We start from the raw sequence: 16,305 nt of genomic DNA on the forward strand, positions 1-16,305 counted from the left end.
TAAAAAATACCCACAAAAATATTGAAGTGTCAAATTTTATTATATAATACAAACTAGCTTTATAAATATTAAACATTCACAAATGCGATGCTCGCTCAATTTTGAATATAGTATACTCGTTACAGCATATATACAATACATTGACTAATAATCCATATCAGAGCTGCATCATATGATTATGGAAATTGTACATTACATTATATACAATTTACAAAAGCATAAATAAGAATTTCAACAATATAAATATAATCTCAAAGACGTATGTCATTATTCTATAATAGTTTTTCTTTATTACTTATTATTCTCAATCGTATTTGTGATTAACAATGATATAACTAGTAATAACTATGTTAACAAAGAAATTTTGGAAGTCAGAAAATGTTAAAACACACAAAACAAGTGCAGCAAAGAATCACTCGAATCTCGCAGGTAAGAAAATAAATTAATCGTACAAATTGTGAACAGCTTTAGGCCAGCCACATGAAACATTTAATCACCACATGACACCAAAACGTTCGACGACAATCCGGAGGGTATTTTCATCCCTCCGGTTGGTCTGTGAAATCGATCAAAACAACAAAAAAAAAAACTTAAATTGCGGAATGTAGTGATCCTTATAATGAATTAAGTTTTGTTTCAACGAATTCAATTTAAACTAGTATCACGAGTTCGGTCCTTCGACGGGGCGGGCGGATTTACGGGCGGGTGGTCGAGTGTTACGCGCGCACCGTCCAACGACACAATTAGGCAAATATTTTACACAAATCTATCAACTATTCAATATTTAATACTGGTCAAAGTTTGTGTCATACCAATTTAACTCCAAAAAAAAAAAAAAATAAACAAAGTAGAGATTCGTAGTTTTCTTGTAACACAATGAATTTATTCGTTCAATTACAGTTTAGTTACATTTACATGAGAAATTTAATTAATTGTAATTGAAACACTAGATAGGTTACGACTTTGGGGGATTGTGCGACCAAAAAATTTAAAAATAAAATTAAAGGATAATTATATTCTCATTTGGGGCGTTATCAACTGATCAAAATATAAAAGTAAATAAACATTCTAAATGAATTAATGAGGTGTCTCATTTATGTGAAAAATATCTTAGAAGTACTCTACTAATTACTAATTGAAACAATGAAAAAACAAACAAATTGCTTCCTATAAACGCAGTAAAAAAACTTAATAATAATCATAATCCTATGTATGACTTAATTTTCATACAATTTTATGAATATTAATTAAAAATTGCGATGAAGAAATATATCAATTCATGTGTTTTAAAACAGTGCAATTTACTTACTTTCAGCCACTGCTTTAAAATATTTTGAACAGTCCTAAAGAAAATATTCATATCATAGAAAAATTGTGAATGTTTAATTTATTATAATGAAATAACAACATGTTAGCCAACGTTACAATGTGCTACAATGTAATTTACAGAACTAACAATTTTGATAATACTTTGTAACAATAAAAATATATAATTTATTGATGATTTTTGCAAACAAAAACAATTGTATCTAGTGCTTCACTTACAAAATACAGAGTGATTTATATTGGTATGACCGATAAAGCTCATTTTATATAATTTACAGAAAGATATAAATATATACGTGAACAATGCATTTCGAGAGACAAACAAACGACGCCCTATACGCCGACGAATAACTCCATTTCCATATACTTATCCAGATAGGTACAGTAAACATTTCAATTTATAATTTTGTGATATCACATTTAATCACTAAAAACATTTTTTTTTGTACTCACTAACGACCGTCCGAACAGAAATTATTCAATATACGGGTCAGTTATCTTGGCATAAAAGAGCAAATACGGGGTCGAGGTGGAGTTCGGCTTGAAGCTCAGCTCCTCCTCGAACTCCTGACTGGTGATCGCCCGCACGTTCTCGTCGTCGCACTCCAGCCAAACATCGTCCACCTGGGGCGCCTCGTTCGACCAGTACTCGTTCGGCTTCCTCGTGTAGTTATTCACCAGGTTCTCGACCACGTTCTTGTTCACCTTGACGCCGCAACACTCGACGCTCTTGCACATCCTCACACCGTTCATGACCGACTTAGACGACAGACCATTCTTGTCGATCAGCGAGTTGGTGATGCTTCTCGGCTTGAGGTACTTGAGGAAGTTCAACGCCTTCTCGCTGCTGCTCGCCGACAAGCTGCCCTTCGGCAGATCGCGGGCACAATCGGCGTAATCGTCCAGGTGATCGGAGGCCTTCACGTAGGCGATGTAGTGGCCGGACGCCATGGTGCCGCCCAGATGCATGATCACGCAGCACAGTTGGTAGCGATGCATCGGCTTCTCCTGCTCACTGTTCTGCCTGTGGTTGTCATGTTTGATGCGCTCGTGCACCTTGCAGCAGCCCTCGCAGAAACACTCCAACTCCAGCGGCGTTGGCAGGAACGTGTTCACCTTCTGCACGCCCGCCGTGGTCGTCGTGAAGCGCTTCAGTTGCAGCACCATAATATTCGGTAGCCGTTCGAACAGCACTTCCCGGCTGGCTTCGTTGTACCTCTTGCACTTGTCGCACAGGTACTTGTTCGATTCGCAGAGTTTTTCGGTGGTGACACACGCTCTACGGTATATGTCGCTGGCAGTTAGATCGTTATTGTCGTCCTCTTTCGTGGAGATCGGCACCGGGATGTCGTAAAACGGCTCCTTTCGCTCGGTCACACTTTCGCACTCCGAACATTTCGTTCTTCTTAATGTTATGCCTTCGAAATCCTCCGCCACGAAGTTGTAGCCGATTTTCTTCTTGACCGGCTCGCCGTTGCCGTCGCACGAACCAGTGTCGTCTGTGTCCGGCGTGCTGGTGCCGTTCACCTGTTCCTCGTTTATCGATTCCTTCACGTTCTTACCGTCCTTTTTCTTATTGTAATTTTTCTTCCAGGACTTCCTAACGCTCCACAATTTGCTGTTGTTGGACGGTAGCGGCTCCGTTTCAGTCAACAGCATTGGGTTGAGTTGGACCTGCTGCGTTAGTATATCACAAGTTTCCCTAATGTTATCTAAAAGATAGACAAGCAGTTCATGAGCATCTTGTTGATGATTGCCTTCGAATATGGAGTTGGCATCTCTGACAGCTTGCAACAATGCAACTGGCTGATAAGCCTCAGTTGATTCCTTAATTTCTAAGTTGTGCATTGTTACAAACAGCTCATGCAGTTTTTCAGTCACAATTTGCACCTTCGTCTTGGGTATCACATCACAATTTCCCAGTGACAGAAGATCTTTGCTGCTGGTGCTCCTGGAACTAGGGCCGGTGATGGCACTCACATTCCTCCCCAATGATGATGTTTTGGCCTTGTGCTGGCTGAGGCGCGTATTCACAAGCGTCAGATCGCCCATCAAGTGGTGCAGGTTATGTAAAAAAGTTGGGGCAAATCTCAATGTGTACAATACACTGTTCAAGAAACATGTATTGCCCATGTTGGATAGAGTGGAGACGGGAGATTCCTGGAAGAGGTCCCCGTTTCGGCGCTGGTCGGTCCGGTAGCCGTTCATGTCAAACAGGGGTTTCTTGGGTGGTGCTTGGTTACCTTCGTGGCCTGACAATTTTCGTTTCAAGCTATCATTCTGGTAATGCTTCTGCGTTATGGACAATTTGTTGCGCATAGGTATCACGTCATTCTCCAGAATTGTCATCTTCTTGAGTAAACCTACAAAATATTCAAATCAATGCCAGACTTGCCCCCATTTTATCCGGTCGATTGCCGGTTAGGTCAGTTACGACTTACATGTGTAATTTGTGTGGCTGTTGCGAACTGAACTAGCGTGTAGTTTTATTTCGGTTATTGTTAAACATTATTGAAATTTCCAACTGTCTACATTTACCAGTTTGACGACTTGGGAATCGTAGAAGACAGCGCCAAAATAAAAAACACTAAACATACGCCCCACAAACCGCGCGAAAATTCGAATTTAAACTATTGAAATTTTTACCTGTTTCTTTTCTAGCAAATAAACCGTCTAAGAGTTGTGAAAATTCGAACTTACTATGCATTAGTCACTTTTTAATCCAGAAATTGCCATTCAAACTCATCTATTTTACAACTTGACACAAAACCTGACAACCAATTAATTTCGATTTGTTGTTAGTCAGTAATTTTTAATTTACCTCATTTCCTGTCTAAAACCAAAATAGTCCTAGTAAAAAACTGATGGTTGACTATTAAATACACAAAAATTCTGAAATGAAATAAAAGAAAACCAATGGTACAAAGAAATCTAACAAAATTCGGTACATAGTTATACTTTTGTCCGAAAGAGGGGGCAAGCATCGAAGACTTATTACTTTTTTTGTGTAGAAAGATATATTTTTAAACAAAGAAGCAACGGCAGTTCGTGAGGCTTGAGTCTGGTGAGACACATTATTATATTATAGTATAGGCCACACAGGATCAAGTAGTTTTTGAAACAAAAGAATCGCCGAATGTGTCGGCATTTGGAGTTATCCCATTGGCTAGAGGCACGCCTCAGCTCCCCTACCATTGAAAAAATAACACGACCTTAATGCATACTCGCGAGTGTTTGGACCAAAGAGAAATATTCAAGATTTATTTATGAAACGAATTGGCACGAAGAAGCACATTTAACATATTGAATTTATTGAAATTTAATGTAAAACTGTTGTCGGTTTTACAACATATTACCTTTCTACCTTAGTTTAAATATTAAGTTATATACTATTTTAAAGGATAAAAACAAAAAAATGTATTTTTTAATATTAACATTGTTAATAAAATTATTTTCATAGGTGAAACAGTACCTCAGCAACGTTAATTAAATTCAATTTTGAATAGGATACAAAGGTAATGAGCTTCTTGTTGATAATCCTCTTAGAAAATATAATAGTATATATAAAAAAACTAATTTATTGGAATAAAAAGTTGGGTTATAAGTATGACAGTGTCATGTAAGATAATGAATATTTAAATCAATAAAATTATACGTAATAAAATGTTAATACTTACGATATTATATAAAACCAGTTAAATTAAAATTGTGGGTTCTGGGTTAATTGCGTCTACTTTTTGTGTGATGGTCTTGAGTATTAAAACGACTGACTGAAATACGTGTTTCCAATTTAGTTACAATTGACAACATTATGAAGAAAGACACTTTTATTGTTTAGTTTTCTCCATAGTGATTTTTAAATGACAACCGGAAATAAAACTACTATATTTTTAAATAATAATAATAATTATCCTATTTATTACAAATAAACTTATTTACACTTAACAATTATATTTTTTTATAATATTTAGGCAAAATATTTTTAATTTCATCGGCATGTTTCTTCTGCCACTGAATGTTAACCTGTATTGTTTCCAGGGCTTGTTCCTGATTCTTCTTAGCCGCTGCCAGTTCTTCTTTGTGTTCCTCAATCACTTTTTTGAACTGAAATTCAATCACATTTAAATAACTGGATTGAAAACAATTTTTCAAATCAAAAAAGTCTCACCTCTGCAGCCTCTTCTTCGTTATCAATTTGGTTTCCTATCGAAGTCAAGTAACGACCGATCTTTCTATTTGGTTGCAATCTAAAACAAAACTCGTCACGAAAATATTCTAAAATTATTATATCAATAGTACATTTCGGCGATTTTCTTGAGGTTCGTGTAGAAGAACTTCTTGGCAAGCGGGAAACCGACCTCGTTTCTGGCTACAGCAGCGAATACTTGAGTGATATCTTGTACTCGGATGCCGGAACTCTTGTCCAAACTCCAATCTAAGTATCTCTGTAAAAGATCTTCCTTTTTGGTACAACCCAAGGCGGAAAGTATCGAACTCTTCTCCGTCGCCACATTCGAGTTTTGGTATTGTTTCCACAGGAATTCCCACTCTTCATTGCCACCGTGTTTCAAGGAAGTACAGTAGACGACGTTCCTCACATCCGTAGCGATTCTATGGTTTTATACGTAAGTGTAAAAGGAAATGATTCTGGGTGATTGTACTTACGGATTTTCTTTGTCGGCGTTTTTCATCCATTTCTGGAACTGTTCTTTGGCCTCAGACACGCAATTTTCTACCTCGAAGCGGCACGATCTACTTGTAATGAGGATTTGCAGTTTGATGAGTTGGAGCAAGTCGGATTTGGCCTTGATGATCTCAAATCCGCCTACCTTTCCGTAGATTGGAGTAAGAAGTTGTTTCATGTATTCCTTGAATTCATCGTAGATCGGTTTCTTCTCCAGGAAACTATCGATTTTGGAGATTTTTCCGAGGGCGGTTTTCCATGGTAGATAGTTCTCTTCTCGTTCTAAATATTTGACGAGGTCGAAGAAGATATTGTATTTCAAATCTCCAGTGAAAGCCAAATCACCAGCGTCGCTCAACAATTGTACTCTGTTCAAGGTGTCCACTATGTTCACGTCTTCTTCTTGTAAAGCTTTTGTTATGAGTTTCCAGTTGTCCTCATCGTAGTTTACTTTGTAAATTCCTGGAAAATGGGAATAATATACCAAACAACTTATTTGAATTTAATTATTTTTACCTCCAATTTTGTTGTTAAAAATAACCCATTCGTCTTCACCTGCAACATCTTCGAGAAGTGTGTCTTCAAGAGGACATGAAAGCCAGTGTTTGGGAACGGTTTCGTTAAAGTGGGGCACAGATTTCGTCGAGTAAGTTATTGGTACCCACCAGCAAGACTTTTCCTGATCCTTTGGGCTTACGTCTTTCAAGAATCGTTTCTAAAACAATCAACATTTTTTACACATTCTAAAAAAAATAAGTGAATAGTTTTACCTGTGACAGTTTGGCAGTTTTTCCCTTGTAATCCCTGATAACATTAACAACTGGGTAACCAGTTTGTACCGTCCAACTGTCCATAATAGCTTTAACAGTCAAATTATCCGGCAAAGCTCTTTGTTTGTGGGCTTCATCAGTTAAAGCCTTCCACAAATCGTCCTGTTCAGCATTTCCGTACTCGTGTTCCTTCAAATAGTTGCTCACACCTTTTCTCAACACTTCACCGCCCAAAAACATCATCATCATTCTTATAACTGACGAACCTTTCTTGTACGAAATGGTGTCGAAAATCTCGTCGATCTCTTTGGGATCGCCTATCGGTACCGAAACAGGATGCGAGCTCTTTAATGAATCAAAGGAGAAAACGCTTAACAAATCACTGGCAGCCTCCTCTTCTAAAGAGTTCCACTGTGGGAACAAATTGTCGACAGCCACAGCGGCCATATAAGTTGCAAAGCCTTCGTTCAACCACAGGTCCGTCCACCATTTCATCGTGACCAGATTGCCGAACCATTGATGGGCTAGTTCGTGGGCAATCACGCTGGCAATCGAATGTTGACTGGTTTTAGATGAGACTTTAGGATCGAACAAAAGGTAAGCTTCTCTGTAGGTAATCAGGCCCCAGTTCTCCATGGCTCCGGCACTGAAATCTGATAAGGCCACCATATCTTGTTTCGGTAATGGGTATTTAATATCGAAGAACTTTTCGTAGTATTCCAGGAATTTAGGACCTATGTCTCTTGCGAATTCAACCTAAAATATTTCATTTATGTTGAATTTAGTGTGGAATTATGTGGAGATTTATTACCTGATCTATTGCGTCTTTTCTGGCCCAGATTTTAAAGGTGACGTTGCTGTCTTTGGTCGGCTCGCCGCTTCTAAACTCGAAATCTGACACTAAAAATGCTACTAAATATGTGGACATCGGCACTGACGAATCGAACCTATCCCAGAACCATCCCTCCTTCTCTTTCCTAAAATCAAAATGTTGACACCACTGAAGCGGAGCAATTAAAATATGTGACTTACACCGGAACGGTTTCCTTTAGGGGCATGTTACTGACGGCGGTCAGACCTTCTTTCCTGCCGATGCTGATGTCGAAGGTGGCCTTCATTTCGGGTTCGTCGAAACAGGGGAACGCCATACGGGCGCTGATCGCCTCGAATTGCGTCACACCGACCCATCTCTTCTCTTTGGTTTTGTTGTCGATGTAACTGCTCCTGTAGAAACCTGCAAGGCCGTCGTTCAAGGTGCCGTTGAACTTGATCTTGATCTCGTATTTGTGGTCTTCTTTCAATGGTTTTTCCAAGTGGATGATGATGAAGTCGTTCTTTTTATCGAATTCGATCTTGCTGACTTTCTGTTCCTGTCGATCGTTGCTGGAGATGTCGCTAACGGTTACATCTTTGTCGAGGATGGTAAGGTCTTTGGTGTGCAGAGTTATGTTGTCGGCCGGTTGCACGCAGTGTGTTTGGATGGCGACGTTTCCATCGAAGCCGAAATTGTCCTTTTCGCCCAAATGGGACAGGATTTCCAGGTTATAATTTTCAGGATAGACGCTTCTTGGAAGGCGATAGCCGTTTACGGCCAATATGCACAGCAGGAATGTGCATAGTATTTTCTCCATTTTCTGTAATTGTGTTAAAAAATTAAAACGAATAATTTTAAGGGTTTGTCAACCTATTTTCAAAAGTCAAGAGTGACAGAAAAGTTTATATTGTTTTTAAAGAGTATTAGCTTACACAAAAGAAATAGAAGAAAATTTTTTTCTAGAGTAAAAATTAAATTGATTTAAATTGGAACATATGGATGTATACAGTGGGATTCGCTTAACTCATTCATTAGAAGTTTATGGATATATGAATAATATTTGGGAGTACGTATAGTGACCTCTTATATGGTGGTTCTTGGTCAACGTGTATACAAAAAATGAACTTTCCAATATCAAAATTGGTGGATTTACAAACATTTTAGTTTGACCACCAATCTGTCAAAATTTTTGGAAAAACATTAATAAGTCAAAAACTATTGAGTTTAGATATAGACATAGTAAAATATACAGGGTGTTTCATTGATAATAACAAAATTGACGTCACGAATAAGTAAATTGTGTTAGGTTAGGTTCACCCTGTACACTGACCAGTTATAACGGTATTTTTGAAGGGAATTACTTTGATTTTTTCTTATTGTAGAGGAAAAAGAAATGATCATTTTAAACTGGCGGTCATTTTCAAAACTATTATTGATAAGTTTTGAAATTGAATATGTGACAATTAATTTTTCGTGTTCTTTCCCTCCTAAATTTTAAAGTAATCCTAATATTGTATATTAAAAATAAAAACCATTAAAATGAAACGTAAATTTGTCAAAATCTATAGAATGGTATATTAATACTTATTAAGCAAAATGTACGTCGAAAAATATTTCAAATCAGCCGATTCAACAATTTTTATTTAGTGATTCAATTTTGTATGTCAGGTTCACTTAAATTGTAATTGTTTTTAACGATTGACTCATCTTCTATTTCAGTATATATTAAATATTACTTCATATAAGAAACAAACACAGTTCTAAACAATAGAAAAATTAAAATGCAAAAATCCCCCAACGGCCGAGACTACTTATTACAACTGACACGTATAAAAAGGTAAAATGTCAATAACACCGTGCGAAAGAATTATAAATAATGAAATTGTAAACGTGTACTTACATACATTAAAACGAACCGACATTGAACCGTTTTCATGGCGTCCGCAGTCGTGTGGCACTTTTTTTAAATTAATAAAGGTTCGAGCAGCTAGAAAGTTTCGCAAACGCAGCAAAACAGAACGATTCGAATCGTTCTAATAAAGGAAACAACAATTAACGCGTGTCAACCGGTCGATTTTACGTCTAAGACGACATCGCTCAATTTATTGGATTGATTCGTGTCGTTGCGCACAATGCAAATTTGATCGCACAAATCTTCACTCCGGACAATGTCGGAAGTTTTACGAAAATTCCATCTGTTGTTGCATCCAAGTTAACTTGAATCAAGGTCGAGTGTTTTATTATTGTTTATGATTGAAGTTTTCCGCCGAAAATCCCAAACCAGTTTGAAAGCAATAAAACATTTATATTTAGTTTGTGCATTATTATTTATTTTTTTTTTTCTTTTGAGAGGTGGTCATCGCTCGCTGAAGATAAATCAAGGATTCGCAAATGTGCTAAACGGTTCTTTGGAACGGTACTTTCCTTCGTCAGAATTTAATTTACATAAGTTGTGCAAAAACTTGTACCCAAAAAACAAATACAACAATTATAGTTCAACGGCCGAGGTATATGGATAAATCAATTAGCCGTTTTCAGATACAGTTCAGCATCAATTAACCAGTAACAATGGCAACTTTCACTTGATTTGTCAAAACGTTGCACAATGCGTTCTCGTTAGAATAACAACAACTATTGATTTTTGTCGTCGTCACGTTTTCAACGAGACCAGCATTTGATTCAACAAATAAACAACATTTAGAAGAACCTCTTTTATATTAGAGAGATAAAAATGAGTAATTTTTAACACCAGATTAATAAGTAGAAACACAAGAAAGTTTTTCCAATGCGTTTATAATTCTTTGTAAACTTCACGGCATAAATGTGACTCCGAAAATTTTACTATCAGTTTCACCGGCACATTTCTTTTTGCCATTTATGATAATTCACACACGACTTTCTACTTCCAAGTGGTTTTTATGTGGGTAAATATTTATTAAATTATGAAATGACCACTACGATACTGTCATCCGACCACCATATAAATCAGGAATCAACAAATAAATCGATTTTAACGTTCATTAAGAAAACGCTTTTTGCACATGGAAGTGATAATTAAGATATTTAAACAGGATACGTCAGAAATTATCAAATAGTATACAAAACACCCGATTTGTGACATACTGATAATTTCGCATGCTGCAATAAACATAACTTATTTCACCATAATATTATTATACGGTGGTTTGGCATTTCCTACGAATAAATTTGAATCGATTGAATTGATTCCCCGGTTACCCATAAATTATAATCAAAAAGTTCGTAGAAAGTCGCATCAGGTTTCTCCGATGTTTGTTTTATTTATTGCCATTCAAAGAAGCTAATAAAAATGCATTCGGAGCACACAAATCCCATAAAAACTAATTTTTATCAATTCATTTTAATATTGTTGAGATACCGCCGTAATTAATAAGGAAGGTAATGAATGAATAATTGAATTTAAAGATTTATTGTGTCACGGACTTCACGTAAATGCGCAAATTATGTTTAATTGGCAAGTAATTAATATTTATAACGTGAGTAACTTGTGCTTTTATGATAATTTTTTTTTTTTAATTTTAAATAGACTTATCCCACTTTTAAAATTATGATTAAGTCACTTTTTTCAGTTCATTGTAATAAAATTTATTTGATATTTAATTTAATTTTATTGTTAATTTAGGAAACAAAATGTGAATGAATAAGTAAGTAATAATAAACAGAGGTCAAATATAATTTTGTCACTTTTGTCAGGTATTATTAAATACATTAAATGCAGGAAATTTACAATTATAAAAATATAAGTGTTTAAATTTTTTTTATTTATTTTTTGACATAAAAATATATTACATAAAATGTTTATTATACCTTTAAAATAATTTTTTTATTTGTAATTCTAATGAGAAAATTTATTTCTAATAAAATGGACACACTATCAATAATGTAAATTTTATTGCTTATTGAAAAAACAAACTGTATTGATTTATTCAAAAAATTTTATTAATGTGTTTAAACATAAAAAATAGATTTGTTTTAAATATATAAAGTAAACTAATAATCCAAACATTTGTCTTGTATAATGTTGAGAAAAACAATTATTATATTTTTAACAGTTTGTTGAGAAAAATGTTGGGACCATCGAACTTAACAAACATTCAAATATTTGATTTTTATATATTAGAAACGATAGCAAAATATTTGATATTAACTTGAATATATTCTTGTAGATAAACAAAACAAACATTGAATAATAATTGTAATAAAACCAATATGGGACTCGATAAATATTAATAAATATTTTAACGATTCCCATTGTCCGTATAGGTACTCACCATAATAGGAACCTGGAGGATGACTCTCGTCCCGGCGTTACCGAACGAAACTGGACACTTGACTGGTTCTATCTGCGGCTCCTGCGGTGTCAAAACGCTGCTGGAACGGTTCTCCGGCCGGTTTGATACGGGATTCTAGTTATACATGCGGCACGCGGGACGGAAAGGTGCACAACGCACCGCCCCACCTCTAATTTCATCTCTTTGATGGGTTTCCACTCCGGGTGGTTTTCTACACGCTGCGACACAATGCGAGGACAATGCTTGTCTAAAACGGCCTTTCTGATCTTGAACCGTTCAAATCTTCGTTTGGCTCTTGCTATCAGATGGTTGTGGGCCCAGTGGAGTTTTTTGTAATCAAGACATTATAAAATAATGAAAGTTTTTAATGCACAAGTCATAAAATGATTCCTTGAACTTTAATCTTAAATGTAAAGCAAATAAAAATTAAGATTCATTTATTTCGTATGTGGATCATTGAAAGACCAAACGACGACTCACAAATTTGGTGCTCAATATGAAATACGTTCGAGTACAAAACTCTATTATTATGAGTAGTATATATTTTCCCAGCTATCGATCCAACCGGATGACATTGTTGAAACGCCACTCAATGTAATTGATTACCGCTAGATTAATTTAGTAATGGAGTTTTTTAATAAAGATGAAAAAATGGAGAGACGGAAGCATGTGTAAATATTTATCTGAACATTCAAGGACGCAAGGACGAACATCTATCTTGCACAGATTAAAAGAGTCGTTAAGGATAACGAGATCGGATCAATGATCGTTCAATACCTAGTTTATTTATAGAAACAGGTAGAAACCACAATGATTTTCATCTCGGGAATTAATGCGTTTAATAATTGGATTTGTTTCGCAACTGTTCGTGCCAATTTGGGTCCTTAGAAAGTATGGTACACATATGAGTTCCATTGCAATAAAACAATATCGTTGCTCTTGTGTACATTAATAAATAATATTATGTATCACCCACGCTTCAATCGATGCAATGACAATAGACAACTTTCACAATAATTGTTATTGTAAACGTTCGCACTACATTACCAGTCCTATTTAAAAGCGAACGAATAAATCGTTATAATAATAAGGATTTCTTCTTGTCTGTTTATTTTACAAGTTGACATAATACAACGTCATTGATATTAACTTATTTACAAATGACATTGTGTAATTCGGTTAATTTTTACACACATCATTATTCAGTTATTACACGTAAACCTTTATGATCAGAATTTTAGCCTCGATGTAACCGAACTTGTCCCACATCCGAGATGAAATACGATTTGCATGAAAACCGATGTTTTTTTACCAAATTGCAGAAACAATTCTAGATGAAATGCAATGCATCAACCTTCGAAACGGATCGTTGAATCGCGTTTTGCAAATCATATTCACAAGTGCGGTTTGTCAGGGTTCTTTAATTTCCTAATATTCAATTGAAACAAATAATATTAATCGTTTTTTAATGTATTCATTATAAATATGTAACGGAATGATAAAAGTATTTTTATCAACAAATCCACTTAACAAAATTTGTTGTAATAAAAATAAACTACAACGGTAACTATTGCTTGGAATAATATTATTAAAAACGAAAAATTAACACCACAATAAAAAAGAATCATTTTGTTTAGATATTAAAGTATTAAGTAGCGACATGTTGAATCTGATTCATTTAGTCATTCTTATAGAAAAGTACATAAAGAACTTCCCAATGAGGGTTCTTTGAAGAAACCTGCATAAGTTTTTGCTTCCAATACTAAAGAATTATTACAATATTTGGTTTACAATATTATATTTAGTAACGATATCGACCTGTTGATATAATATCGAAATAGAGGCATAGATGTATGATGAGTATAGGTCTTGTTTTCGCTAAAATTAATCTGAATATATTTTAGACTGATTGAATTTTCAATATTTTCAAGCATATTTAAAAGAAAAGGATCTGATATACACTATCACTCATATGCAGAGCAACAAATTAAAAAACAATCATTTTGTTAAAAGAACAATTCTTTTTAATTTAAATTAATTTTATAATTAATAAGCGTTTATACATTTCGTATCTCGTACCTTATTTACGTAGTTTTTATACAACATTTTATTTCTGACAGGGTTCATAATTAAAGTAACCAAACCCTATATTCAATACAATTGATTTTATTATTTATTTATGTGCCCGACATCGTTTCTAAAGCTAAAGATGGCAAGAAAAAAAAATTCCGAAATGGTGAAAAACAGAGTAAAATTGCAATAGATTTAAATTTAAAGAAATCGATCATTTCAAGAACTATTTTCAATTTTAACAGAAGGAATACACTGGAAAGAGTTCCCAAAAGAGGTAGAAAACGTAAGACTGACAGAGCTGTGGACAGGAAAACAAAAACGCTTGTTGTTAGCGACACTTTTATCATCGCATCCCGCATATATCAAAAAATAAACTAAGTCAGTATGCTGGTGAGTACCATAAAAAGAGCTAGTCTCTATGGTAGAAAACCAACAAAGAAGCCCTTCATTTCTGCAAACTATAGAATAGCGAAACTACTATTTGCAAGAGAACATGTGAACTGGACTGATGAGAAATGGAAAACAATTTTGTTTTCCGATGAAAGTCGGCTCCAATTATTCAAATCTGATGGTATTTCATAGGAGACTGGTTAAGTTAGACGGGACAAAGGATCGCTTTGTTTATCGTGACATTCTCTAGAATCATATGCTTCCATTTGACGAAGGTAACATCAGTTTAAGGTGAACTTTCCAGCACCACAACGATCCGAAACATACGTCTAAGTTAGTTAAAGAATGGTTCGCTTCTCAAACAGTACGTGTCATGCCTTGGCCAGCACAAAATCCAGACCTCAATCCAATGGAAAACCTTTGAGAAGAAAGTGATCGATTTTCCGCAAAATACTGTCAAATATGAAAGAACTCAACGAAGAAGTTCAAAATCACTCGAAAGAAATTTCGAACGATTATATTGAAAAGCTACCAAAATCAATGACGAAAAGGTGTTTAGAAGTTATTAAAAATAATGGATATGCTACTAGATACTAAATAAAAGAAGGCTAAATGTACTTAAACTTGTTTTATTTTAAAGTTGCTCTACTTTTGACACATTCAAATATTAATAAAAACCTAACTAAACCCATTGATAAACAATTATATTGTTTTTTCATCAAACATACTTTTATTAAGACAAATGAAAATTTCTAATGTTGCTCTACATATGAGGGATAGTGTAGTATTAAATTAAGATAAATATTCGTTATTTGTTAATTTTTGACAGACATTTTAGTCAGAATTTTCAATAATTAACAATTGGTCCCACATAATTTGTGTAAAGTAAAATATTATAAAGGAAGTCAATGGTTTAAACAGGCAATACCAAGGAATACATTCTAAAATCTAAATATTTTATAAGTACACCTTCTAAGTGATGAAAGCAAATCATTTGGATAAGTATATTTTCCCATATCTCAGATGAATTCCAGCGAAGGCAGTAATTAGACAAACAATACTAATAGGAAAAGTAGTAAAGAGAAATTACATATTTACTACAGATTAAAAATATTAAAATATTGTTTTCTGATAAAAAATAACCTGATGATGATAATATTGTTTTATTTCTGGTACACATTTAATATAAAATAATTAAAACAATGTATATGAAATCAGATAAAAAATAATTCTCATTTGTTTTCGATTATTAACATAATAACATTATGTTGCGTTATTTAATATATTTAGTAAGCAAATTTTCAATTTTTTCATTTTCAATTTTAACTGTTTTTCGAGTTACTGTTGTCAGCTTCAATAATTAACAGCTTATACCCACATAATTTGTTTAAAGAAAAATGTTATAAAAGAGAAGTCATTGATTTCAACAGATAATATCAGAGAATGCAATAAGTTAATAGTATTTGTTAATTTCAAATTTGTTTCATTTGATAATGATGTTTTATAATTAGATATATTATGTGTGGCAGGTATACCAGAGACTAAACATTTTATAAGTACGTCTCTTATGTGATGTAAAATTGGAAGCAAATAATTTGAAAAACTAGATTTTCCCCTTTCCCAGATGTATATCAGTGAAGACAATAATTAAATATAATACTAGCAGGAAAAGCAACGAAGTAAAATTACATATTTGAACTTTAACTATTAAAATTGTCTTCAGGTAAAATAATAAAAAAAGTACATTATTCAATATACAACAATTAAAACAATGAAAATGGGATTAGATAGAAAAATAATTTTCATTTGTTTCCGCATTTATTTTTTCGGTGTTTTTGTGTTTGTATGTTGGTGATTTTTGTGTGGTTGGTACCCACTGGAGGCTTGGTTACCGCGGCATGTCGATTAAATTTATAC

General features: G+C 34.3%; 2 protein-coding genes across 6 annotated transcripts; both read right to left on the reverse strand.

The window, feature by feature from the left end:
- Window positions 1-17: 17 nt before the first annotated feature.
- LOC109600658 (ubiquitin carboxyl-terminal hydrolase 1) lies at window positions 18-5,126 on the reverse strand. Of its 3 annotated transcripts, none has more exons than XM_020016834.2 (2): window positions 5,004-5,126; window positions 18-3,689 (listed from the first exon to the last, which is right to left on the reverse strand). In XM_020016834.2, the coding sequence occupies exon 2, from the start codon at window positions 3,673-3,675 to the stop codon at window positions 1,801-1,803; it is 1,875 nt and encodes a 624-aa protein (XP_019872393.1). In that variant the 5' UTR covers window positions 3,676-3,689; window positions 5,004-5,126; the 3' UTR covers window positions 18-1,800. The 3 variants fall into 3 exon arrangements, with proteins under 3 accessions (XP_019872393.1, XP_019872394.1, XP_019872392.1); XM_020016835.2 differs by lacking the exon at window positions 5,004-5,126 and adding an exon at window positions 4,148-4,237; XM_020016833.2 differs by lacking the exon at window positions 5,004-5,126 and adding an exon at window positions 3,768-3,920.
- Window positions 5,127-5,213: 87 nt separating this feature from the next.
- On the reverse strand, window positions 5,214-12,049 carry LOC109606396 (aminopeptidase N). 3 transcript variants are annotated; one of them, XM_020022956.2, is made up of 9 exons: window positions 11,905-12,049; window positions 7,813-8,414; window positions 7,592-7,757; window positions 6,781-7,536; window positions 6,527-6,725; window positions 5,992-6,472; window positions 5,626-5,937; window positions 5,495-5,573; window positions 5,214-5,430 (listed from the first exon to the last, which is right to left on the reverse strand). In XM_020022956.2, exons 1-9 carry the CDS (start codon window positions 11,905-11,907, stop codon window positions 5,275-5,277), a joined length of 2,754 nt encoding a protein of 917 aa, XP_019878515.1. In that variant the 5' UTR covers window positions 11,908-12,049; the 3' UTR covers window positions 5,214-5,274. The 3 variants fall into 3 exon arrangements, with proteins under 3 accessions (XP_019878515.1, XP_049821312.1, XP_019878514.1); XM_049965355.1 differs by lacking the exon at window positions 11,905-12,049 and adding an exon at window positions 9,499-9,736; XM_020022955.2 differs by lacking the exon at window positions 11,905-12,049 and adding an exon at window positions 9,495-9,736.
- Between the last annotated feature and the right edge of the window lie 4,256 nt (window positions 12,050-16,305).

The sequence above is a fragment of the Aethina tumida genome, chromosome 3 (genome assembly GCF_024364675.1).
Source record: "Aethina tumida isolate Nest 87 chromosome 3, icAetTumi1.1, whole genome shotgun sequence".
In the NCBI taxonomy this organism is placed as follows: Eukaryota; Metazoa; Arthropoda; class Insecta; order Coleoptera; family Nitidulidae; genus Aethina; species Aethina tumida.

Excerpts from the sequence above, each read along its gene's own strand:
- LOC109600658 (XM_020016834.2), bottom strand. The coding sequence starts at position 3,675 with ATGACAATTCTGGAGAATGACGTGATACCTATGCGCAACAAATTGTCC.
- LOC109606396 (XM_020022955.2), bottom strand. The coding sequence starts at position 9,530 with ATGAAAACGGTTCAATGTCGGTTCGTTTTAATGTAT. Across the intron at positions 7,758-7,812 it reads CTAAAGGAAACCGTTCCGGT|GAAAGAGAAGGAGGGATGGT; the intron begins GTAAGTCACATA and ends TTTTGATTTTAG. Across the intron at positions 5,431-5,494 it reads ACGAAGAAGAGGCTGCAGAG|TTCAAAAAAGTGATTGAGGA; the intron begins GTGAGACTTTTT and ends ATTGAATTTCAG.